This window comes from Mustelus asterias, chromosome 5 (assembly GCF_964213995.1).
Source record: "Mustelus asterias chromosome 5, sMusAst1.hap1.1, whole genome shotgun sequence".
NCBI classification, from domain to species: Eukaryota; Metazoa; Chordata; class Chondrichthyes; order Carcharhiniformes; family Triakidae; genus Mustelus; species Mustelus asterias.
In genome coordinates, this window is record NC_135805.1 from 17,073,248 (window position 1) to 17,099,709 (window position 26,462).

Below are 26,462 nucleotides of genomic sequence, written 5' to 3' on the forward strand. Positions count from 1 at the left end.
TGTATTGCGCGCAAGAAAGAATACTTTTCACTGTCACATATGACAGTGTTAAGTCAAATCAAATCAAAAAAGCTTTTAGTTCAAATTATTTTCAGTTCATTTTCCCTGATCATAGAATCCTAGAGATTTACAGCATGGAAACAGGCCCTTCGGCCCAACTTGTCAATGCCGCCCCTTTTTTTAACCACTAAGCTAGTCTGAATTGCTCGCTTTTGACCTATATCCCGTTATACCTATCTTACCCATGTAACTGTCTAAATACTTTTTAAAAGACAAAGTTGTACCCGCCTCTACTACTACCTCTGGCAGCTTGTTCCAGGCACTCACCACCCTCTGTATGAAAGAAATTGCCCCTCTGGACACTTTTGTATCTCTCCCCTCTCACTTTAAACCTATACCCTCTAGTTTTGGATTCCCCTACCTTTGGGAAAAGATATTGTCTATCTAGCTGATCTATGCCCCTCATTATTTTATAGACCTCTGTATGATCACCTCTAAGGCTCCTACGCCCCAGAGAAAAAAGTCCCAGTCTATGATGATCAGAGGATTAGACAGGGTGGATAGTGAGAGCCTTTTTCCTCGGATGGCGATAGCTAGCACGAGTGGACATAGCTTTAAATTGAGGGGTGAGAGATATAGGACAGATGTCAGACGCAGGTTCTTCACTCAGAGAGTAGTAAGGGCGTGGAATGCCCAGCCTGCAACAGTAGTGGACTCGTCAACATTAACGGCATTTAAATGGTCATTGGATAAACATATGGATGATATTGGAATAGTGTAGGTTAGATGGGCTTTGGAATGATTTCACAGGTCGGCGCAACATCGAGGGCCGAAGGACCTGTACTGCGCTGTAATGTTCTATGTTCTATGGTGCTTGTAATTGTTTTAAGTTCCTCCTACCCTTTCAGCTCTTGAAGAACAATTATTTCTGTGATGTAATTTGTTTCGTCTACAGTGAAAATGGACACACAATATCTGTTCAATTCATCCAACATTTCCTTATTTTTCCATTCGCATTTCCCCAGGCTCACTCTCCCGTGCAATGGTTCAGAACCTTTTATGTGTCACCACTCACCTTTATGCTATTAAAAAGTGTTGCGGGACACCTCCTATTTTCTCTGTGGACTGAGCTCTTGCAGGTCCTGGGTGGTGCAGCCAGATTAGAAATTAAAACTAACATCTCCCCCTCAGAGGAGTGACCTCTGCCTTGCCAATGCGACATGATCTTACATTTCGCACAACAGTCTCTTCCAGCGAGATTGCCAGTGAGTGCTGGCCCACAACCATTTGGACAGAAGCCGTGCAAAATATCTCCACAAGGACTTTTTTTATTCAGTCGTGGGACATGGGCGTCGCTGGCTGGCCAGCATTTATTACCCATCCCTAATTACCCTTGAGAAGGTGGTAGTGAGCTGCCTTCTTGAATCGCAGCAGTACATGTTCTGTGGATTGACCCACAATGCCATTAGGGAGGGAATTCCAGGATTTTGACCCAGCGACTGCGAAGGAACGGCGATATATTTCCAAGTCAGGATGGTGAGTGGCTTGGAGGGGAACTTGCAGGTAGTGGTGTTCCCATTTATCTGCTACCCTTGTCCTTCTGGATAGAAGTGGTTGTGGGTTTGGAAGTTGCTGTCTAAGGATCTTTGGTGAATTGCTGCAGTGCATCTTGTAGATAGTACACACTGCTGCTACTGAGCGTCGATGGTGGAGGGAGTGGATGTTTGTGGATGTGGTGCCAATCAAGAGGGCTGCTTTGTCCTGGATAGTATCAAGCTTCTTGAATGCTGTTGGAGCTGCACCCATCCAGGCAAGTGGGAAGTATTCTATCCTGACTTGTGCCTTGTAGATGGTGGTAGGCCTTGGGGAGTCAGGAGGTGAGTTACTTGCCGCAGTATTCCTAGCCTCTGACCTGCTCTTGTAGCCACTGTGTTTATGTGGTGAGTCCGGTTGAGTTTCTGGATAATGATAGCCCTAAGGATGTTGACAGTGGGGGATTCAGTGATGGTTACACTATTGAATGTCAAGGGGCGGTGGTTAGATTATCTGTTATTGGTGATTCTTTCACCCCGTTTGACCCCAGCGCTCCCACAGACAAAAGGGAAATACCCATCCCACACCCAACGGTCATTGCTGGGACTTTTAAGTATTTGTGGCTGTTTTTTAAAATATTTTTGGGAATTGTTCAGTTGAAACTTAAAGCGTTGGTGAAATTGAAGGCAGCAAAGTCGCTGCGGTAGAATCGGATCAATTCAGCCCTCAGCTGTGCCGAGAGCTGGTGGATGTGCTGCCACCCGGGTGGTGGCTGGCTCTCTTCCCAGGCCTGGAAGTCGGGCAGCTCCACCCTCTCCGGGACACCTATCCGACGCAAAAGGTGCCTCATCTCTTGGTCGAGGAACCCGTGCGCTGCGATGTAGTTGTACCGGACAAGGCATGGGTGGCACAGCTGGACAAGGGGCTTGCAGCTGGCGGCTGGCCTCAGGCCCTGTCCCATCACCTGCCGAACAAATGCTCCGAAGGATCCCTCCGCAGCACCATGGCGACGGTAAGTGGAGAGCAGGCGCCAGAGGGGGTCTCTGATGAAGATGATTTTGGTGTACGATGCCAGCAGCCGCTCGATGGTGGCCACGTCGTACTGGCTCAGGTCCTTGTGAGGTGCCCGCAGTGGCAGACTCTCATTCACTATCTTCTCCAGCTGCCCTGGCACCTCATTCAGGATCTTTAATGCCTGCTCCCAGTTTGCTGGGCCTACCTCAGGCACGCTACAGTACACCAGCTCATAACGCTCATTCACCCTGAGGCTGGAAAAGCCGCTGGGCTGGAGGAGCCCGTTGACCTTTGGCCCTCGATTGCAGAATGACCGCAGCAGCTTTTTCCTCATCTGCTGAGTGTGAAGGAAGGAGTCAGAGGTCATGGGCATGCTCACTGCCGTAGATTCAGAACCTGCAGAGAACAAAATGAATAAACCAGACCGTGTAAGCAGTGCATTTAAAAATATTCTGTTATTTTTACTCAGCACTACTCCTTCCATTCTAAATGGTTCATGAACACAGGCCAATCCACAGAAACATAGAAACTAGAAGCAGGAGTAGGCCATTTGGCCCTTCGAGCCTGCTCCACCATTCATTTTGATCATGACTGATCAACGAATTCAATATCCTGATCCCCCCTTCCCCCCATATCCCTTGATTCCTTTAGCCCCAAGAGCTATATCTAATTTCTTCCTGAAATCAGACGTTTTGGCCTCAACCACTTTCTGTGGTAGTGAATTCTACACATTCACCACCCTCTGGGTGAAGAAATTTCCCCTCACCTCAGTTCTAAAAGGTTTATCCCTTATTCTCAAATTATGACCCCCAAGTTCTGGATTCCCCCACCATTGGAAACATTCCTTCTGAATCTACCCTGTCTAACCCTGTTAGAATTTTATAAGTTTCTATGAGATCCCCTCTCACTCTTCTAAACTCCAGTGAATATAATCCTAACGGATTAAGGGCAGGATTTTCCGGCCGCACTCGCTACCAAAACCGGAAAATCCCACCCGAGGTCAATGGACCTCTGCATGGTCCTGCTGTGATTCCTGTGGCAGGTGGAACAGGAGAACTCCCCCCTTAGTCTCTCCGCATATGACAAATCTGCCATCCCAGGAATCGGCCTGCTAAACCTTCACTGTACTCCCTCTATAGGAAGGACATCCTTCCTCAGATAAGGACACCAAAACTGCACACAATACTCCAGCTATGGCCGTTTGATAAGGTTCACCATGGTAGGCTTCTGCAGAAAATGCAGATGTATGGGATTGGGGGTGATCTAGGAAATTGGATCAGGAATTGGCTAGCGGATAGGAAACAGAGGGTGGTGGTTGATAGTAAATATTCATCATGGAGTGCGGTTACAAGTGGTGTACCTCAGGGATCTGTTTTGGGGCCACTGCTGTTTGTAATATTTATTAATGATCTGGATGAGGGTATAGTTGGGTGGATTAGCAAATTTGCTGATGACACCAAAGTCGGTGGTGTGGTAGACAGTGAGGAAGGGTGTCGTAGTTTGCAGGAAGACTTAGACAGGTTGCAAAGTTGGGCCGAGAGGTGGCGGATGGAGTTTAATGCGGAGAAGTGTGAGGTAATTCACTTTGGTAGGAATAACAGATGTGTTGAGTATAGGGCTAACGGGAGGACTTTGAATAGTGTGGAGGAGCAGAGGGATCTAGGTGTATGTGTGCATAGATCCCTGAAAGTTGGGAATCAAGTAGATAAGGTTGTTAAGAAGGCATATGGTGTCTTGGCGTTTATTGGTAGGGGGATTGAATTTAGGAGTCGTAGCGTTATGTTGCAACTGTACACAACTCTGGTGCGGCCGCACTTGGAGTACTGTGTGCAGTTCTGGTCCCCACATTACAGGAAGGATGTGGAGGCTTTGGAGAGGGTGCAGAGGAGGTTTACCAGGATGTTGCCTGGTATGGAGGGGAGATCCTATGAGGAGAGGCTGAGGGATTTGGGATTGTTTTCGCTGGAAAGGCGGCGGCTAAGAGGGGATCTTATTGAAACATATAAGATGATTAGAAGTTTAGATAGGGTGGATAGTGATAGCCTTTTTCCTCTGATGGAGAAATCCAGCACGAGGGGGCATGGCTTTAAATTGAGGGGGGGTAGTTATAGAACCGATGTCAGGGGTAGGTTCTTTACCCAGAGGGTGGTGAGGGATTGGAATGCCCTGCCAGCATCAGTAGTAAATGCGCCTAGTTTGGGGGCGTTTAAGAGATCCGTAGATAGGTTCATGGACGAAAAGAAATTGGTTTAGGTTGGAGGGTCACAGTTTTTTTTTTTAACTGGTCGGTGCAACATCGTGGGCCGAAGGGCCTGTTCTGCGCTGTAATGTTCTATGTTCTATGTTCTATGTTCACCAATGCCCCATACAATTGCAGCAAAACACCCCTATCCCTATACTCAAATCCTCTCGCTATGAAGGCCAACATACCATTTGTCTTCTCTACTGCCTGCTGTACCTGCGTACTTACTTTCAGTGACTGATGCACAAGGACTCCAAGGTCTCGCTGAGTATCCACCTCTCTCAATTTACACCCATTCAAATAATAATCTGTCTTCCTATTTTGCTACTGAAGTGGATAACCTCACATTTATCCACATTATACTGCATCTGCCATGCACATGCTCACTCACTCAGCCTGTCCAAATCACACTGAAGCATCTCTGCATCCTCCTCACAGCTCACCCTCCCACCCAACTTTGTATCATCTGCAACGGATCAAGGGATATGGGGGAAGACGGGATCAGAATATTGAATTAGGTGATCAGTCATGATCATGATGAACAGCAGAGCAGGCTCGAAGGGCCGAATGGCCTCCTTCTGCTTCTAATTTCAATGTTTCTAAAGGACAAATGAACGAGATGGGTATTCACAATTGATAATAATTTCATGGTCACCATTACTGAGTCTAATTTTCAATTCCAGATTTATTTTGAGTTCAAATTCCACCAGCTGCCATGATGGGATTTGAACCTATGTCCCCAGAGCAATACCTGGGCCTCTGGATTACTACTACTAGCAATGTTGCCACTACACCACCTGTCAATGTTTGCCTGATGTAAGCTCCTGTGAGGGGCTTTAAGACATTTTACTGTATTAACGGCACTGTATAAATGAAAGTTGTTGTGTTTTTTCATGAAAAGCAGAGGCGTCAATAACATTCTCAATTACACATTGATCCAAGATTCTACCCCAGTCCCTTAAAAGCTGATGACACGGTTCAAAGCTGGTCTGTAATCTGCAGGGACCCTGCTGATTATTAATCCTTAACACACAGCAAAGAAGCTGCAAGCTGTACCTTCTCCAGTAGCAGAGAGAACGTCTGATCTCCACTCTTTATAGAAGTGCCAGCCCAGGTAACCCAGGAGCAGTAAGGTGACTGAAAGCCGTCCAGGAAAGCCCATTGCTTCTCTTGTGTTCCACTCTGATACAGGCCTGAGGTCATGTAGCTCCACCAGCTCCGCATAGGCCTCAGGCCTGTAGATTACAGCATGCACGTCATAAATCAACAATTCCACATCCAACCCCACAGTTCCCTGCTGCTTGTTTATCTCTCTCGGCACTGTTTATCTTAGAGACTGAATCAACACAGCACAGGATTCTGACCCCATGAACTATAACTTAGCATTTATACTATAACTACGGGCCAAGTGCTTGCGGATGGGCTTAGGTGGGAGTTTAGGCGTTTCTACTGTGCTGGAACAGCCTCGAAGGGCTGAAGGGCCTCTTCTGCACTGTATGATTCTATGATTTTATAGCTGCTTCTTCAATCTCAATTTATCGCAATCCTACAGCACAAGGAGAAAGTCATTTGGTCCCTCTTACCTGTACTAGCTCTTTAAAAGAGCCATCCCATTATGCACCCTGTGGACTAGCACCTGTCTTTTTAAGTGGAGATCCAATTTCCCATTGAAATTTCCCATTAAAGCTGTTTCCAGAAACCTTCCAGGCAATGTTTTCCTCATCATAACAACTCACTGAGTAAAAAAAAAATCCTCTTTTTTTCTCCTACTTATCTTTAATTCTTTAATATTCATTTGTGGGTGTTGCTGGCTGAGTCAGCATTCATGGCGCATTCCTGAGGGCAATTAAGAGTCAACCTAGGTCCCTGGTGCTGTGAGGCAGGAGTGCGAACCACTGTGCCACCATGGCAGCCCCTGTGGCTCTGGAGTCACATGTAGGCCAGACCAGGTAAGGACGACGGATTTCCTTCCCTAAAGGACATTAATGAACCAGATGGGTTTTTAAAGCACATAGGATTGGAGGTAAAGTCATGAGATGGATAGAAAGCTGGTTAGCAGATAGGAAGCAAAGAGTTGACATAAATGGGTCTTTTTCTGATTGGCGGTCAGTGACTAGTGGGTTCCTCAGGGACCTGTACTAAGACCCCAACTGTTCACATTATATATTAATGATTTGGAAAAGGGCACTGAATGTATTATCTCCAAATTTGCAGATGATACAAAGTTGGGTGGGAGGGTGAGCTGTGAGGAGGATGCAGAGATGCTTCAGCATGATTTGGACAGGCTGAGTGTGTGGGCATCTGCATGGCAGATGCAGTATAATGTGGATAAATGTGAGGGTATCCACTTTGGTAGCAATAATAGGAAGACAGATTATTATCTGAATGGGTATAAATTGAGAGAGATGGATACTCAGCAAGACCTTGGAATCTTCGTGCATCAGCCGCTGAAAGTAAGCACGCAGGTACAGCAGGCAGTAAAGAAGGCAAACGGTATGTTGGCCTTCATAGTGAGAGGATTTGAGTATAAGGATAGGGATGTTTTGCTGCAATTGTATTGGGCGTTGGTGAGGCCACACCTGGAGTATTATGTGCAGTTTTGGTGTCCTTATCTGAGGAAGGGTGTCTTGGCTATAGAGGGAGTACAGCAAAGGTTTACCAGGCTGATTCCTGGGATGGCGGGTCTGTCATTTGAGGAGAGACTAGTCGGTTAGGATTATATTCACTGGAGTTTAGAAGAGTGAGAGGGGATCTCATGGAAACTTATAAAATTCTAGCAGGATTAAACAGGGTAGATTCAGAAAGAATTTTCCCGATGGTGGGGGAGTCCAGAACTAGGGGCCATAGTTTGAGGATAAGGGGTAAACCTTTCAGAACTGAGGTGAGGAGAAATTTCTTCACCCAGAGAGTGGTGAATGTGTGGAATTCACTACCACAGAATGTAGTTAAGGCCAAAACGTTGTCTAATTTCAGGAAGAAATTAGATATAGCTCATGGGGCTAAAGGGATCAAGGGATATGGGGGGAAGGGGGGAATCTGGATGTTGAATTTGATAATCAGCCATAGTCTGATGTAGGAAAATACTCAAACGGGGAATTAGAAGAGCAAAAAGGGGTCACGAAATGTTCTTGGCGGACAGGATTAAGGAGAATCCCAAGGCATTTTATTCATACGTTAGGAACAAAAGGGTTGTAAGGGAAAAAATCGGACCTCTCAGGGACAAAAGTGGGGACTTATGCTTGGAGCCCAAAGAGGTAGGGGAGATCCTAAATGAATACTTTGCGTCGGTATTCACTAAGGAGAGGGATGTGTTGACTGGGAGTGTCTCGGAGGGGAGTGTTGAACCGTTGGAGAAAATCTCCATTACAAAGGAGGAAGTGTTAGGTCTGTTAGAGAATATAAAGACTGACAAATCCCCAGGGCCTGATGGAATCTATCCAAGGCTGCTCAGGGAGACGAGAGGTGAAATCGTTGGGCCTCTGACGCAAATCTTTGTCTCGTCACTGGACACAGGTGAGGTCCCAGAGGATTGGAGGATAGCCAATGTGGTCCCGTTATTTAAGAAGGGTAGGAAGGATAACCCGGGTAATTATAGGCCGGTGAGCTTGACGTCCGTGGTGGGGAAGTTGTTGGAGAAGATTCTTAAAGATAGGATGTATGCGCATTTAGAAAGGAATAAACTCATTAACGATAGTCAACATGGTTTTGTGAGAGGGAGGTCATGCCTCACGAACCTGGTGGTGTTTTTTGAAGAAGTGACCAAAATGGTTGACGAAGGAAGGGCCGTGGATGTTGTCTATATGGACTTTAGTAAAGCGTTTGACAAAGTCCCTCATGGTAGGCTAGTGAAAAAGGTTGGATCCCATGGGATAAAGGGGGAGGTGGCTAGATGGGTGGAGAACTGGCTTGGTCATAGAAGACAGAGGGTGGTAGTGGAAGGGTCTTTTTCCGGCTGGAGGCCTGTGACTAGTGGTGTACCGCAGGGCTCTGTATTGGGACCTCTGCTGTTTGTGATTTATATAAATGATCTGGAAGAAGGAGTAACTGGGGTGATCAGTAAGTTTGCGGACGACACAAAACTGGCAGGACTTGCAGATAGTGAGGAACATTGTCAGAGGCTACAGAAGGATATAGATAGGCTGGAAATTTGGGCAAGGAAATGGCAGATGGAGTTCAATCCTGATAAATGCGAAGTGATGCATTTTGGTGGGAATAATGTAGGGAGGAGCTACACGATAAATGGAAGAACCATAAAGGGTGTAGAGACGCAGAGGGACCTGGGTGTGCAAGTCCACAGATCTTTGAAGGTGACGTCACAGGTGGAGAAGGTGGTGAAGAAGGCATATGGCATGCTTGCCTTTATAGGACGGGGCATAGAGTATAAAAGTTGGGGTCTGATGTTGCAGATGTATAGAACGTTGGTTCGGCCGCATTTGGAATACTGCGTCCAGTTCTGGTCGCCACACTACCAGAAGGACGTGGAGGCTTTGGAGAGAGTACAGAGGAGGTTTACCAGGATGTTGCCTGGTATGGAGGGGCTTGGTTATGAGGAGAGATTGGGGAAACTGGGGTTGTTCTCCTTGGAAAGACGGAGGATGAGGGGAGACTTAATAGAGGTGTATAAAATTATGAAAGGCATAGATAGGGTGAACGGTGGGAAGCTTTTCCCCGGGTCGGTGGTGACGTTCACGAGGGGTCATAGGTTCAAGGTGAAGGGGGGGAGGTTTAACACAGATATCAGAAGGACATATTTCACACAGAGGGTCGTGGGGGCCTGGAATGTGTTGCCGGGCAAGGTGGTGGAGGCGGACACACTGGGAACGTTTAAGACTTATCTAGACAGCTATATGAACGGAGTGGGAATGGAGGGATACAAAAGAGTGGTCTAGTTTGGACCAGGGAGCGGCGCGGGCTAATTGTTCCTGGTTTCTCGTTTCAAGGCTTCATTCTACGATCATCTTGCTGGTGCCAGTACAGAGTGAGACTGCGGATAGTTGGGAACCTGTCTCGGGGGCAGGGAATTCATATGGTGTTCGTGGAAGTGGAAATGACTAGGGTTGGGAAGCATTTTCCGATCAGGGCCATTGTGATCTCCTGGACTCGTTTCGATCGCCTCAGGGGGTCGGAGAGGAATTTCCCAGATTTTTTTTTCCCCATATTGACCCTGGGGTTTTTCACTCTGGGTTTTCGCCTCTCCCTGGAGATCACATGGTCTGGAATGGGGGGGTGGGGGTAAGTTAATAGGTTGTAATGAAGAAAGCATCATAGCTGTGAGGGACAGCTCGGTGGATAGGATATTGGTATGTAGATAGGCTGGAAAATTGGGCGGGGATCCTGGATTCAGGATTCAATCCTGGACCGGGGAGCGGCACAGGCTTGGAGGGCCGAAGGGCCTGTTCCTGTGCTGTATTGTTCTTTGTTCTTTGTTCTTTGTTATAGTCAAAATGAATGATGGAGCAGGCTTGAAGGGCCGAATGGCCTACTCCTGCTTCTAGTTTCTATGATTGAAGTCCCCCACTATCAAAATTGGATATTGCCAGAAAGAGAGATAAGTTGCCAAAGTTTTCTTATTATGATGTATTCTTTTTTCATCTATAATTTTTGTGGCTCCCTGTAATTACTTTGCATCCCTCTGTGGTTCAATTATTATTCAAAATAGTCTCACAGAGTCTTTTTAGAATCATACAACCCCTTCAGTGTGGAAGCAGGCCATTCAATGCACTGAGTCCGCACTGACCCTCTGACAGAATACCTTACCTAGGCCCAGCCCCCATCCTATCCCTGTAACCCCACACATTACCCCGTTAATCCCCCTAACCTACACACCTTGGGGCAATTTAACATGGCCAATCCACCTAACCCACACATCTTTGGACTGTTGGAGGGAACCGGAGCACCCGGAGGAAACCCCTGCAGACACGGGGAGAATGTGCAAACTCTGCACAGTGGCGCATGGCTGGAATTGAACTCAGGCCCCTGGGGCTGTGAGACAGCAGTGCTAACCACTGTGCCACCGTGCCACCCATTGAGAGGGCATAACAAGCCTTGGTTTAAAGTTTTACCTGAAAGATGGCCTTTCTGGCAGTTGTCCAGTCCTTCAGTGCTGCACTGGAGGGTCATCCTGGATCAGATGCTCTTGTCCCTGGAATGGGATTCAAAACTGTGACCTTCCAGACTCCAAGGTGGGAATCCATTTGACACGGATTGTGTGAACTCAGATGGTGTGTCTCTGCAATCTGTCTTCACCATAAAGGGAGACTTGTATCCAAGTCTGAACCACACAGCGATGAGGGTGAAGCTTACTTGACAATGCCACAAGAGGGAGCTACTGTAAGTGAATCAATTCACATGCATGTTGCGTGTACACAGGAATGTCGATCTTCATATGTACATGCTGTTCCACGCATGTTGATGTGTATGCGCTTGTTTTGATTTGATTTGATTTATTATTGTCGTACATATTATCGTACAGTGAAAAGTATTGTTTCTTGCGTGCTATACAGACAAAGTTCATAGAGAAAGAAACGAGAGAGTTCAGAATGTAGTGTTACAGTCATAGCTAGGGTGCAGAGAAAGATCAACTTAGCATGAGGTAGGTCCATTCAAAAGTCTGACAGCAGCAGGGAAGAAGCTGTTCTTGAGTCGGTTGGTACGTGACCTCAGACTTTTGTATCTTTTTCCCGATGGAGGAAGGTGGAAGAGAGAGTGTCCAGGGTGCGTGAGGTCCTTAATTATGCTGGCTGCTTCACCGGTGCAGCGGGAAGTGTAGACAGAGTCAATGGATGGGAGGCTGGTTTGCGTGATGGATTGGGCTACATTCATGATGTTCTGTAGTTTCTTGCAGTCTTGGGCAGAGCAGGAGCCATACCAAGCTGTGATACAACCAGACACACACACACACACACACACAGACACACACGCATGCACACATACACACACACACACACACACACGGAGCAAGAGCAGGCCATTCGGTCTCTCAAGCCTGCTCTGCCAATTGATAAGATCTTGGCTGATCTGACTGCACTCAACCTCACTGTTGTGTCTGCTCCCTATAACCTTTGATTGATTTCATCATTCTCAGAGAAGTCCACAATGAATTCTCTGGAGAATGATCGATGGAGCAACTGTCTGTAAACCAGCTTCGCTTCAGTGGGAGTCTCTTAATTGGCCCAGTGGTGGCTAATTAAGTGCCTGAAGTCCCATCGGGTTTCCCTCTGAACTGATGGGGGTCCCTGCTGGATCTCGGACTGGTGGGCATCGCTCCCATTGGCCTGAAAGAAAATCCCAGCTGGAATATCATGGGCCCAAATGCCACTCCAGGGATTTGAGCACAGACTCTCGGCTGCATTGTAGCATTTTCCAGTGTAGTATTGAGGGAGTGCTGCACTGTCAGGAGTGACATTGTTCAGATGAGATATTGAAATGAGCCCTCTCTCTCAGATGGATCTAAAGGATCGATTAGCATTTCAAAGGCAGAGGGGGAAAGTTCTCCCTCGTGTCAACATCAGAGGAGGCAGTAGGGTAATGATATTGTCACTGCTCCAGTAATCAGGAGACCCAGGGTAATGCGCTGGGAATCTGGGTTTGACTCCCACCAAGACAGATAGTAAAATTTGAATTAAATATTAAAAAATCCAGAATTAAAAGTCGAATGATGACAATGTAACCATTGTCGATTGCTGTAAAAACCCACCTGGTTCACCAATGTCCTTTAGGGAAGGAAATCTGCCATCCTTACCTGGCCTGGCCTACTTGTAACTCCAGACTTACAGCAATGTGGCTAATTTTCAACCACCTTGTGAAATGGCGCAACAAGCTTTCAGTTGAAGGGCAAGTAGAGATGGGCAATAAATGCTGGCCCAGCCAGCGACACCCACATCCCTTGGAAAGAATTTTTAAACAAGGGTTAAAAATGCTGGTCTCGTCATTATCTTATTGTGGGAGCTTGCTGTCCACAAATTGGCTGCTGCAGTTCTGATATTACCACAGTGACTACACTTCAATATTAGAGATCATCATTTGTGGGCAGCAGCAAAACTATTGATATAGATAGTAATCGAGAAAGCGGATGGGGAATCAGTGGACAAGTCTTTACACACAAAGGGCTGGGACTGTGGAACCCACTACCACAGGAAGTAGTTGTGGTGAATAGCTCGGATACAGTTAAGGGGAATCCTGGGACGCACATGTTGTAGAAAGGATTAGAAAGTTATATCGAGAGACACAGATTGGGAAGGATGGGAGAAGACTTGATTGGAGCATAAGCGCCAGCATGGAGAGTGTGGGTTGAAGGGTCTGTTTCTGTCTTGAAAATTCGATGTAAATCTGTGTTCCATCTCAGCTGCAAAGCACTTTGAAACATCCTGAGGTTGTGAAAGGTGCTACAGAAATGCTGATAGGTTCTTGTTTTTTCAGGGAACAGTTACGTAGCGGTTGAGAGATTGAGTCGGTGAGGATTATATTTGTTGGAGTTTAGAAGAATGAAGGGGGGCCTTATAGAAACTGTTGTGAAGTCATGGGCGGCATGTTGGCACAGTGGTTAGCACTGCTGCCTCACAACGCCAAGGACCCGAGTTCAATTCCGGCCTCCGGTCACTGCCTGTGTGGAGTCTGCACATTCTCCCCGTGTCTGCGTGGGTTTCCTCCAGGTGCTCCGGTTTCCTCCCACACTCCAAAGATGTGCGGGTTAGGTGGATTGGCCATGCTAAATTGTCCCTTAGTGTCAGGGGGATTAGCAGGGTAAATATTGTGGGCGGTGCAGACTTGATGGGCCGAATGGCCTTCTGTACTGTCGGGATTCTATGATTCTATACCTTCTAAGTTGAGTTTGTAAAGATGTAAAGAATGTTTAGAAAGATATCAAAGAATTGTAAAAAATGGTAGAGAGAAAGAAAACAGTGTGTGGTCCCTTTAAAAGCTGTATCTGAGTTCTGTGTTAAAATGCAGAGTGCACACAGATTCCAGGTTGCAACATTTATTTCGAGGACCAAGCATCAGGGTTGACTTGGTAACAGGCTTTTGCATTCTGCCAGCCTATCAATTTAAAAAAGACAATCGACTATTAAGAGCCGATCAGATTTGAATTCGATAGTGTTGACACCATCAAAGCAATCGTGGTGTAAGAAAATTGCGAGGTCGTCGCAGGTATAAAGACCAAAGCAACAGCCATTTCAAGAGAGAACATCTTGGAAGAACTTGGCGGATAGGGTTAAAGAGAATCCTAAGGCGTTCTATAGGTATGTCAAGAACAGAAGGTTGGTTAGGGCAAGTTTAGGGCCAGTTATAGATGGCAGAGGGAAGTTATGTGTGGAACCGGAGGAGATTGGTGAAGCATTGAACCAATATTTCTCTTCGGTGTTCACGCAAGGGGACATGAATATAGCTGAGGAGGACACTGGGTTGCAAGGGAGTAGAATAGACAGTATTACAGTTGATAAGGAGGATGTGCAGGATATTCTGGAGGGTCTGAAAATAGATAAATCCCCTGGTCCGGATGGGATTTATCCAAGGATTCTCTGGGAGGCAAGAGAAGTGATTGCAGAGCCTCTGGCTCTGATCTTCAGGTCGTCGTTGGCCTCTGGTATAGTACCAGAAGATTGGAGGTTAGCGAATGTTGTCCCATTGTTTAAGAAGGGGAACAGAGACTTCCCCGGGAATTATAGACCGGTGAGTCTCACTTCTGTTGTCGGCAAGATGTTGGAAAAAATTATAAGGGATAGGATTTATAGTTATTTGGAGAGTAATGAATTGATAGGTGATAGTCAGCATGGTTTTGTGGCAGGTAGGTCGTGCCTTACTAACCTTATTGAGTTTTTTGAGAAAGTGACCAAGGAGGTGGATGGGGGCAAGGCAGTGGACGTGGTATATATGGATTTTAGTAAGGCGTTTGATAAGGTTCACCATGGTAGGCTTCTGCAGAAAATGCAGATGTATGGGATTGGGGGTGATCTAGGAAATTGGATCAGGAATTGGCTAGCGGATAGGAAACAGAGGGTGGTGGTTGATAGTAAATATTCATCATGGAGTGCGGTTACAAGTGGTGTACCTCAGGGATCTGTTTTGGGGCCACTGCTGTTTGTAATATTTATTAATGATCTGGATGAGGGTATAGTTGGGTGGATTAGCAAATTTGCTGATGACACCAAAGTCGGTGGTGTGGTAGACAGTGAGGAAGGGTGTCGTAGTTTGCAGGAAGACTTAGACAGGTTGCAAAGTTGGGCCGAGAGGTGGCGGATGGAGTTTAATGCGGAGAAGTGTGAGGTAATTCACTTTGGTAGGAATAACAGATGTGTTGAGTATAGGGCTAACGGGAGGACTTTGAATAGTGTGGAGGAGCAGGGGGATCTAGGTGTATGTGTGCATAGATCCCTGAAAGTTGGGAATCAAGTAGATAAGGTTGTTAAGAAGGCATATGGTGTCTTGGCGTTTATTGGTAGGGGGATTGAATTTAGGAGTCGTAGCGTTATGTTGCAACTGTACACAACTCTGGTGCGGCCGCACTTGGAGTACTGTGTGCAGTTCTGGTCCCCACATTACAGGAAGGATGTGGAGGCTTTGGAGAGGGTGCAGAGGAGGTTTACCAGGATGTTGCCTGGTATGGAGGGGAGATCCTATGAGGAGAGGCTGAGGGATTTGGGATTGTTTTCGCTGGAAAGGCGGCGGCTAAGAGGGGATCTTATTGAAACATATAAGATGATTAGAGGTTTAGATAGGGTGGATAGTGATAGCCTTTTTCCTCTGATGGAGAAATCCAGCACGAGGGGGCATGGCTTTAAATTGAGGGGGGGTAGTTATAGAACCGATGTCAGGGGTAGGTTCTTTACCCAGAGGGTGGTGAGGGATTGGAATGCCCTGCCAGCATCAGTAGTAAATGCGCCTAGTTTGGGGGCGTTTAAGAGATCCGTAGATAGGTTCATGGACGAAAAGAAATTGGTTTAGGTTGGAGGGTCACAGTTTTTTTTTAATTTATTTTAACTGGTCGGTGCAACATCGTGGGCCGAAGGGCCTGTTCTGCGCTGTAATGTTCTATGTTCTATGTTCTATGTTCTAACATCTCCAGAGACCAGGGCAGCCAGCATTCATCTCGAGAGCAGCTCTTCACCCTGCCAGTTTAACTATTTAAATATCTCTTAAGAGATCTCTTAAAAGATCTCTTAAGAGATCTGTTAGATAGCTGGATATCTTAAGATCCAGCTATCTAACAGAAGGATACCAAGTCAGAAAGACCTCACAGACAGCGGACAACTACGGAAGAACTCCAAAAGCTTCCGAATTCCATCAAGCCTGGTTGCATAATTTCTTTGAGAGTGATTCCGCTATTACTGTTTTGGTAATGGATGTTCCTTGTATTATTCCAACAGCATTTCAGTCGAAATGTACCTTAATTAATGTGTTACTTGTTTAGTTAAAGTTCCTGGTTATTTAAATAAAATACCTTGTTAATTATTCACTTAAAGTGAGTGTCAGGCCTTTATATTAATGACCCTCTAACCATTAATTAGGAACAATTAACACCTTCCCAAATAATTGGAACAGATTACGATGCAAGGTAAAGGGGAGTAACCTCTGTGCCGTAACAAAACCTATAAAATTCTAACAGGACGAGACAAGGTAGATCCAGGGAGGATGTTCCCAATGGTGGGGGTGTCCAGACCAGGGAGAACTAGATGATAAGGAGTAAACGTAAGACTGAGATTAGGAGAAATTTCTTCACCCAGAGGGTGGTGAATGTGTGGAATTCACTACCACAGAATGCACTTGAGGCCAAAACATTGTAAGTTTTCAAGAAGCAGTTAGATATAGCTCCTGGGGCTAAAGGCATCAAAGAATATGGTGGGAAGGAGGGATCAGGATATTGAGTTTAATGATCAGCCATGATCATCAAATAAATGGCAGAGCAGGCTCGAAGGGCTGAATGGCCTCTTCCTTCTCCTATTTCCTATGTTTCTCTGTGACTCGACGAGTAATCCAGAGCCTGGATTGATGATCTGGAGACACGACTTTAACCCCACAAAGGCAGCTAGGAAATCTGAATTCACTTGATTAACTACATGTGGAATAAAACTTTAGTCTCAGTACTGGGAAAGTTCTGGATCATCACAGAAACCCATCCCATGGCACGGTGGCACAGTGGTTAGCACTGCTGCCTCACAGCGCCAGGGACCCAGTTTCAACTCCATCCTTGGGTCACTGCCTGTGTAGAGTCTGTACGTACTCCCCATGTCTGCGGGGGTTTCCTCTGGGTGGTCCGGTTTTCCTCCCGCACTCCAAAGATGTGTGGGTTAGGTGGATTGGCCATGCTAAATTGACCCTAGTGTCCGGGGGATTAGCAGGGTAAATATGTGGGGTTACGGGAATAGGGCCTGGATGGTTGGTGCAGACTCGATGGGCCGAACGGCCTCCTTCTTCAATGTAGGGATTCTATGATTCTATGATCATGAACGTCATTGAGGGAAGGAAATCTTTACCCGGTTTGGCCTACATGTGCCTCCTGCTCACAGCAATGTGGACTGAAGCGGCCTCGTAAAGCCACTCAGCAGTGTCGAATGCCTACATGGACTGCAGGGCTCCAAGACTGTGATGGGATGGACAGTTCTGTGAGCATCATGGGTCACCAGGATGGATTATCAAAAGCACAGTCCTGGCCCAAACACATCCGCACCGAAACCACAAACCTGTTAAAAAAAAACCCTCTTTTTTATATTCATTCCTGGGACATGGACATTGCTGGCTGGCCAGCATTTAGTGCCCGTCCCTAGTTGCCCTTTGAGGGTAGTTGAAAGTCAACTACATTGCTGTGGCTCTGGAGTCACATGTAGACCAGACCAGGTAAGGATGGCAGATTTCCTTCCCTAAAGGATATTAGTGAATCAGATGGGTTTTTCTGACAATCGACAATGGTTTCATGATCATCAGTGGATTCTGAACTCCAGATATATTTTGTTGAATCCAAATTTCACCATCTGCCGTGGTGGGATTCGAACCCAGGTCCCCCAGAACATGAGCTGAGTTTCTGAATGAATGCCACCTGGCCATCATAAAATTCCTACAGTGCAGAAGGAGGCCACTTGGCCCATCAAGTTTGCACCGACTCTCCGTCAGAGCATCTTACCCATCCCCCTGCCCTATCCTCGTAATCCTGCCATGGCTAATCCCCCCAACCTACGCATCATGGGACAGTAAGGGGTAATTCAGCATGGCCAATCCGCCTAACCCGCACACCTTTTGGACTGTGGGGGGAAACCAGAGCACCCGGAGGAAACCCATGCAGACATTGCCTCCCCATTCCAGCTGGGTATCGGACATTGTGACCTAACCTCCGTGGCAGTTGGGGAAAACATTGACATGAATGGCTCACTGAGGTTGGGTGGAAAAATAGATCCCCTTTAACCCACTTAACCAGTGAGAGAAGACCGGTGACGGATTTATAATCGTATGGGAAGATGCAAAAATAGAATTTGATGTGCCGTATTTCATTTTATTTTCTAGGTCAAGCAAGGGATACTCCCTATCCTGCAGAGGAGAAGAGTGAGGACACATCCTCAGCCTTTAGCCAGCATTTGATTCAGAATCGAGGCGTCTGACAATCCAAATTGGGCAGTGATAAGTCAGCATGACAAACAAACATCCTGTTCCCTAGAGACAGGTCTGCTACGTTTTAGAAGCCAATATTCTGTTCCTCAGAGTGGAATGTGAATAATAGTTAGTTAATCGTGGCTGCATGCCCCGCTAATAAGAAAACAGGAACTTGGTGCTTTTTATAGATATCTTGCTAAGCACAGGTTATGGGGGGGCAAAGAATTTGCAGTGTTTTTCCACACAATCCTCCCCTTATTCCGGATTTGCGCATCCCGATCCAGAGACCATAAATACAAAATAGTTGCGGATCAATCCAAGAGGGAATTCAGGAGAAAAATCTTTACCCATTCACTCCCATCGACAGTAGTTGAGGTGAAATTGCCCCTCAGTTTCCAAAGATGTACAGATTAGGTGGATTGGCCGTGCTAAATTGCCCCTTTGTGTCCAAAGACGTGTAGGTTAGGGGGATTGGCTGTGCTAAATTGCCCCTCAGTGTCCAAAGATGTACAGGTTAGATAGACTGGCTGTGCTAAATTGCCCCTTAGTGTCCAAAGATGTGTATGTAGGTTAGGGGGATTGGCCATGCTAAATTGCCCCTCAGTGTCCAAAGATATGTAGGTTAGGGGATTGGCCGTGCTAAATTGCCCCTTTGTATCCAAAGATGTACCAGGTTAGATAGATTGGCTGTGCTAAATTGTCCCCCAGTGTCCAAAGATGTGTAGGTTAGGTGGATTGGCCATGCTAAATTGCCCCTCAGTGTCCATGGATGTGTAGGTTAGGAGGATTGGCCATGCTAAATTGCCCCTTAGTGTCCAAAGATGTGGAAGTCAGGGGGATTGGCTGTGCTAAATTGCTCCTTAGTGTCCAAAAATGTGTAGGTTAGGGGGATTGGCTGTGCTAAATTGCCCCTCAGTGTACAAAGAAGAGTAGGTTAGGGGGATTGGCCATGTTAAAATGTACAGGGTTACGGGGATAGGGCAGAGGGGAGGGCATAAGAACATAAGAACATAAGAAATAGGAGCAGGAGTAGGCCATCTAGCCCCTCAAGCCTGCCCCGCCATTCAATAAGATCATGGCTGATCTGACGTGGATCAGTATCACTTACCCGCCTGATCCCCATAACCCTTAATTCCCTTACTGATCAGGAATCCATCCATCCGCGCTTTAAACATATTCAGCGAGGTAGCCTCCACCACCTCAGTGGGCAGAGAATTCCAGAGATTCACCACCCTCTGGGAGAAGAAGTTCCTCCTCAACTCTGTCTTAAACCGACCCCCCTTTATTTTGAGGCTGTGTCCTCTAGTTTTAACTTCCTTACTAAGTGGAAAGAATCTCTCCGCCTCCACCCTATCCAGCCCCCGCATTATCTTATAAGTCTCCATAAGATCCCCCCTCATCCTTCTAAACTCCAACGAGTACAAACCCAATCTCCTCAGCCTCTCCTCATAATCCAAACCCCTCATCTCCGGTATCAACCTGGTGAACCTTCTCTGCACTCCCTCCAATGCCAGTATATCCTTCCTCATATAAGGGGACCAATACTGCACACAGTATTCCAGCTGCGGCCTCACCAATGCCCTGTACAGGTGCATCAAGACATCCCTGCTTTTATATTCTATCCCCCTCGCAATATAGGCCAACATCCCATTTGCCTTCTTGATCACCTGTTGTACCTGCAGACTGGGCTTTTGCGTCTCATGCACAAGGACCCCCAGGTCCCTTTGCACGGTAGCATGTTTTAATTTGTTTCCATTGAGATAGTAATCCCATTTGTTATTATTTCCTCCAAAGTGTATAACCTCGCATTTCTCAATGTTATACTCCATTTGCCATATCCTCGCCCACTCACTCAGCCTGTCCAAATCTCTCTGCAGATCTTCTCCGTCCTCCACACGATTCACTTTTCCACTTATCTTTGTGTCGTCTGCAAACTTCGTTACCCTACACTCCGTCCCCTCCTCCAGATCATCTATATAAATGGTAAACAGTTGCGGCCCGAGTACCGATCCCTGCGGCACGCCACTAGTTACCTTCCTCCAACCGGAAAAACACCCATTTATTCCGACTCTTTGCTTCCTGTCGGATAGCCAGTCCCCAATCCACTTTAACACACTACCCCCAACTCCGTGTGCCCTAATCTTCTTCAGCAGCCTTTTATGGGGCACCTTATCAAACGCCTTTTGGAAATCCAAAAACACCGCATCCACCGGTTCTCCTCCATCAACCGCCTTAGTCACATCTTCATAAAAATCCAACATGTTCGTCAAGCACGACTTTCCCCTCATGAATCCATGCTGCGTCTGATTGATCGAACCATTTCTATCCAGATGCCCTGCTATCTCCTCTTTAATAATGGATTCCAGCATTTTCCCTACTACAGACGTTAAGCTGACCGGCCTATAGTTACCCGCCTTTTGTCTCCTTCCTTTTTTAAACAGCGGCGTAACATTAGCCGTTTTCCAATCAACTGGCACTACCCCAGAATGGAACGAGTTTTGATAAATAATCACTAACGCATCCACTATTACCTCTGACATTTCTTTCAATACCCTGGGATGCATTCCATCCGGACCCGGGGACTTGTCCACCTTCAGTCCCATTAGTCTACCCAGCACTGCCTCTCTGGTAACATTAATCGTATTAAGTATTTCTCCTGCTGCCAACCCTCTATCGTTAATATTTGGCATACTATTTGTGTCCTCCACCGTGAAGACCGACACAAAAAACTTATTTAAAGACTCAGCCATATCCTCATTTCCCACTATTAACTCCCCCCTCTCGTCCTCCAAGGACATGGGTGGAATGCTCTTTTGGAGAGTCGGGGCAGACCCAATGGTCCGAATGGCCTCTTTCTGCGTTGTAGGGATTCTATGGTACTGTTGAGAAATGCGAGGTTATACACTTTGGAGGAAATAATAACAAATGGGATTACTATCTCAATGGAAACAAATTAAAACATGCTACCGTGCAAAGGGACCTGGGGGTCCTTGTGCATGAGACGCAAAAGCCCAGTCTGCAGGTACAACAGGTGATCAAGAAGGCAAATAGGATGTTGGCCTATATTGCGAGGGGGATAGAATATAAAAGCAGGGATGTCTTGATGCACCTGTACAGGGCATTGGTGAGGCCGCAGCTGGAATACTGTGTGCAGTATTGGTCCCCTTATATGAGGAAGGATATATTGGCATTGGAGGGAGTGCAGAGAAGGTTCACCAGGTTGATACCGGAGATGAGGGGTTTGGATTATGAGGAGAGGCTGAGGAGATTGGGTTTGTACTCGTTGGAGTTTAGAAGGATGAGGGGGGATCTTATGGAGACTTATAAGATAATGCGGGGGCTGGATAGGGTGGAGGCAGAGAGATTCTTTCCACTTAGTAAGGAAGTTAAAACGAGAGGACACAGCCTCAAAATAAAGGGGGGTCGGTTTAAGACAGAGTTGAGGAGGAACTTCTTCTCCCAGAGGGTGGTGAATCTCTGGAATTCTCTGCCCACTGAGGTGGTGGAGGCTACCTCGCTGAATATGTTTAAAGCGCGGATGGATGGATTCCTGATCGGTAAGGGAATTAAGGGTTATGGGGATCAGGCGGGTAAGTGGTACTGATCCACGTCAGATCAGCCATGATCTTATTGAATGGCGGGGCAGGCTCGAGGGACTAGATGGCCTACTCCTGCTCCTATTTCTTATGTTGTTATGTCAGCCTGCAGTTTGAACAGTGTCAGATGTGGACAATGGTGAGCATCTCCCCTGCTGAATTAGGGTGGCACGGTGGCACAGTAGTTAGCACTGCTGCCTCACAGCAAGGAGTCTAACAACACCAGGTTAAAGTCCAACAGGTTTATTTGGTAGCAAACGCCACTAGCTTTCGGAGCGCTGCTCCTTCGTCAGGTGAGTGAGGTGAGATCTCCCACTCACCTGACGAAGGAGCAGCGCTCCGAAAGCTAGTGGCGTTTGCTACCAAATAAACCTGTTGGACTTTAACCTGGTGTTGTCAGACTCCTTACTGTGTTTACCCCAGTCCAACGCCGGCATCTCCACATCATGAATACCATCGACGCCTCACAGCGCCAGGGACCTGGGTTCAATTCCCGGCTTGGGTCACTGTCTGTGTGGAATCTGCACGTTTTCCTCAAACCTGCATGGGTTTTCTCCGGGTGCTCTGGTTTCCTCCCACAGTCCGAAAGGCATGCTGATTAGGTGAATTGGCCATGCTAAATTGCCCCTTAGAGTCCCAAGATGTGTAGGTTAGATGGATTAGGCATGGGAAATGTGTGGGGGGGGTTAGGGCAGGAGAGAGAGCCTGGGAAGAGTCAGTGCAGACTCAATGGGCCGAATGGCCTCCTCCTTTTAAGATCTCCCTGTGGTCAGTAAAGGTCCATACATTAGGCAGAATTCATCAAAACAGCGTTTGGTCAGAAAAATCAGGATTCTGCTTGATTTTTCTTTCCAAACTCAAAGGGCAATTCTGTTTCTGGGCTTTTAACTGGAACTTCCAGCAAGGCCCGGACCTTAATCTCACCGCATTAGACCAGGTATGTGATCCAACTTGAAATAATTCTTACAAAGCCTGCCCTATGATGAGGCGGAGATATGAGAGCGAATGAGCAGACGGCTGTTCAATGATCTATCGGTTTGACATGAGGGTTTGAGAGATGACACATCACTGTGGTGAGTGCTGTCACAACATCACAATTAGTAGCCAGTTCAAACCCAGACAGGGCAAGACAGTCTGCAATTTGGAGCATGTAATCTAGCAGCGAGGTGCTGACGGAGATATTAAAACCGTAATGAGTCTGGTTGTTTTCGCTTCAACACTATATATTATTAAGAACTCTAAAAACAACCTAAGCTTCAGAAGTACAGAGACAAATGTAAATTTTGCTTAGATTGCTGACTCCAGTCCTTAGATATCACAAGCAGGCATGAGTGCCAACATTTAAGTGTTCGGGTGAGATGTGCCCTTAAGTGTAGATTGATTGTATGTGTTTGGCAATGTCAGTACCAATCTCTAACCTGTCCCAGATCATATCTCACACCCACACCTTAACTGATGCCTGATGGTGCAGCATTGCTAGATTTACCGGGATTCTCCGGCCGCGCTTGCCTCAAAACTGGAGAATCCCACCTGAGGTACATGGTCCGCCGCCCCACCCGCTACAATTCCCGTGATGGGCGGAATGGGAAAAATTCCGACCCTTAACTTGTTTGAGCCTGCAGTTGGATGGGAGCAATCTAATACCCCTCCAATTCGATGAGCAGCAGCAATAGAACCATAGACTGCCTATAGTGAGGAAAGAAGCCATCCAGGCTGCACTGACTCTCCGAAAATGCAGCGACCTAGTTCCACCCCTCCGCTCTATCCCCATAACCCCACACATGTAACATGGCTAATCCCCTGAACTTTATTCACAGTTTATTTATTATTAGTGTCACAAGTAGGCTTACATTAACACTGCAATGAAGTTACTGAGAAAATCCCCGAGTCACCACACTCCAGCGCCTGTTCGGAAACACAGAGGGAGTATTTAGCATGGCCAATGCACCTAACCAGCACGTCTTTGGACTGTGGGAGGAAACTGGAGCACCCGGAGGAAACCCACGCAGACACGGGGAAAATGTGCAAACTCCACACATCTCCACCCAAGCCGGGATTCGAACCTGGGTCCCTGGTGCTGTGAAGCAGCAGTGCTAACCACTGTGCCATTGTGCCGCCGCACATCTTTGGTCACTAAGGGCAATTTAAAATGGTCACATCTACACATCTTTCAACACTAAGGGATAATTTAGAATGGCCAATCCCTCTAACCTGCACATCTTTGGGGTGTGGGAGGAAACCGGAGCACCCGGAGGAAACCCACGCAGACACAGTGAGAATGTGCAAACTCTACACAGTCTCCCAAGGTGGGAATTGAACTTGGGTCTCTGGCACTGTGAGGCAGCAGTGCTAACCACTGTGCCATAGTGCAGCAGGTCAATGAGGAATGAAAATGGGGAACATGCTTCTACGTAGAACAGGTTTGGGACTTAGAAGCTGGTTTACCACATCAGGTAGCAAGGAATGGAAGGATATGCTGATGGGGTTAGCTGAAGTCAGGTAGGAGAAGGTTCAGGGCAGCATGAACCAGCTGGCCTGAATGGCCTCTAAGCTACATATTCTATGTAATTACCATGTAGTCATCCAAGGGTTTGGTGCATTGGGGTCTTGTTGTGCCTGAACCGCCCCTCTGGTTCAACCTGGGCCTTTCCTCCTTCTGTTGCTATGGTGACTGCACTTCACAGGGACTCCATTGCTCTGAGGCATTTTGGAAAATTTTGATGTGGGGAATGGCATTTTCCTCAGCTCAATTCTTTCTTTTCACCGGTGTCTTGAATCTGTCTAGTAACAGCAGAAACTTAAGAGCATAAGAACTAGGAGCAGGAGTAGGCCATTTGGCCCCTCGAGCCTGCTCCGTCATTCAATAAGATCATGGCTGATCTTTTTGTGGACTCAGCTCCAGTTATGCGCCCGCTCACCATAATCTTTAATTCCTTTACTGATCAAAAATCTGACTATTTTAGCCTTAAAAACATTCATAAAGGTAACCTCAACTGCTTCACAGGGAATTCCAAGATTCACAACCCAGTGAAGCAAGAAGTTAACAAGGAATGATGGGATTTGATCTGCCCAGCAACAGATAAAAACCTGCCTAGCAACAGCAGCAGCCAGCATTAAAAGGGGATGATGAGATGTGACCTTTCTCACAAACGAGATTAGCAGGCATCCAGACACAATCAGGCGTAAATAGCTATCATCGGGAAACAGCTTACCTAGATGACTAAGAGATTCATGGAGGTACACAGATGCTAATTTCGAGAGTCATGGAATGTGAGAGATGCAGCAACCCAAATACACAGAGGTGAGAATCAAAGAGTATAATCACCAGCAGCTGCAGAAGCAGGCAGGCCAGTTTAACATCTAACAACCAAGAAAACATTGTAACATCTAACATCTAAACTGGAGAGGCCAGTTTCACAGTTCAGAGTTTGAGAGGTCATTTTAACAACAAAGAAGCCTTAGAGCCAAGGTAATGCGGGAATCTTTGTAAAGATGGTTTAAATACCTTCACTGGACCAGGAAAAGACATTTCCTGGACTTGATCAACCACCTTGTATTGTATTGTAACTATAAGCTGGATTTGACGATGATATTTATTTCATTTGGATGTTGTTTGAGAATGGGAAAATCTTAAGGGGTTCAGGGATTGCGGATATATAGATATATACATTGGAACTAGGATAATTTCTTTATAAACTATGTGTGTGTATAGTAATTCATATACTTAATTGTCTTAAAGTATTATAGTCTTCGTCGGGTATATTTATCATTTCTGCAATTTAATAAATAGTCTTCAGTAATTGTTACACAATGACTGGGCTGCTAATTCTCACTGGGGGTTTAGGGGACTTGGGGGTTAGAGCAGGAGCCATACCAAGCTGTGATACAACCAGAAAGAATGCTTTCTATGGCGCATCTATAAAAGATCCACCCATCATCCGTTCTTTAGCTCATGGGGTTTTCTTTTGCTGGACCTCAGTCTTCATTTGTCTCTAGACCTACCTTTCTTCCCTCAGAATTTGGTGGTGCCTCCAATTCAAGAGTGACCTACGCTTGTGATTTAGTAACTCACAGATTCCCTGGTCATTCTCGTCAACACAGTAAGAAGTTTAACAACACCAGGTTAAAGTCCACTCCAACGCCGGCATCTCCACATCATGACTACCATCGACACCGCAAACTGCCGGCTCCAAGTGGAGAGGATCTCCAAGAAGATCGTGCATATCGACACAGACATCAAGTTTCTACAAAGATGCAAGAAAGCAGACAAGATACCGAAGGTGTGGCTTTTGCTACCAAATAAACCTGTTGGACTTTAACCTGGTGTTGTTAAACTTCTTACTGTGTTTACCCCAGTCCAACGCCAGCATCTCCACATCATTCTCGTCAAACCAGTCTTGATGTTCCCTGATGGAGAAACCAGGACTATCCTTGAGGTTGCTGATTGTGGTAAATTTGAGGATAGACCTGGTATTCCATGGTTTCTGTTCATTGAGCAT

General features: G+C 46.5%; 1 protein-coding gene across 1 annotated transcript; it reads right to left on the reverse strand.

Annotated features, from left to right (window-relative positions):
• Positions 1-1,933: 1,933 nt before the first annotated feature.
• On the reverse strand, positions 1,934-26,462 carry LOC144493949 (carbohydrate sulfotransferase 9-like). Its single transcript, XM_078213525.1, has 3 exons — positions 26,326-26,462; positions 5,846-6,024; positions 1,934-2,943 (listed from the first exon to the last, which is right to left on the reverse strand). Exons 1-3 carry the CDS (start codon positions 26,460-26,462, stop codon positions 2,186-2,188), a joined length of 1,074 nt encoding a protein of 357 aa, XP_078069651.1. The 3' UTR covers positions 1,934-2,185.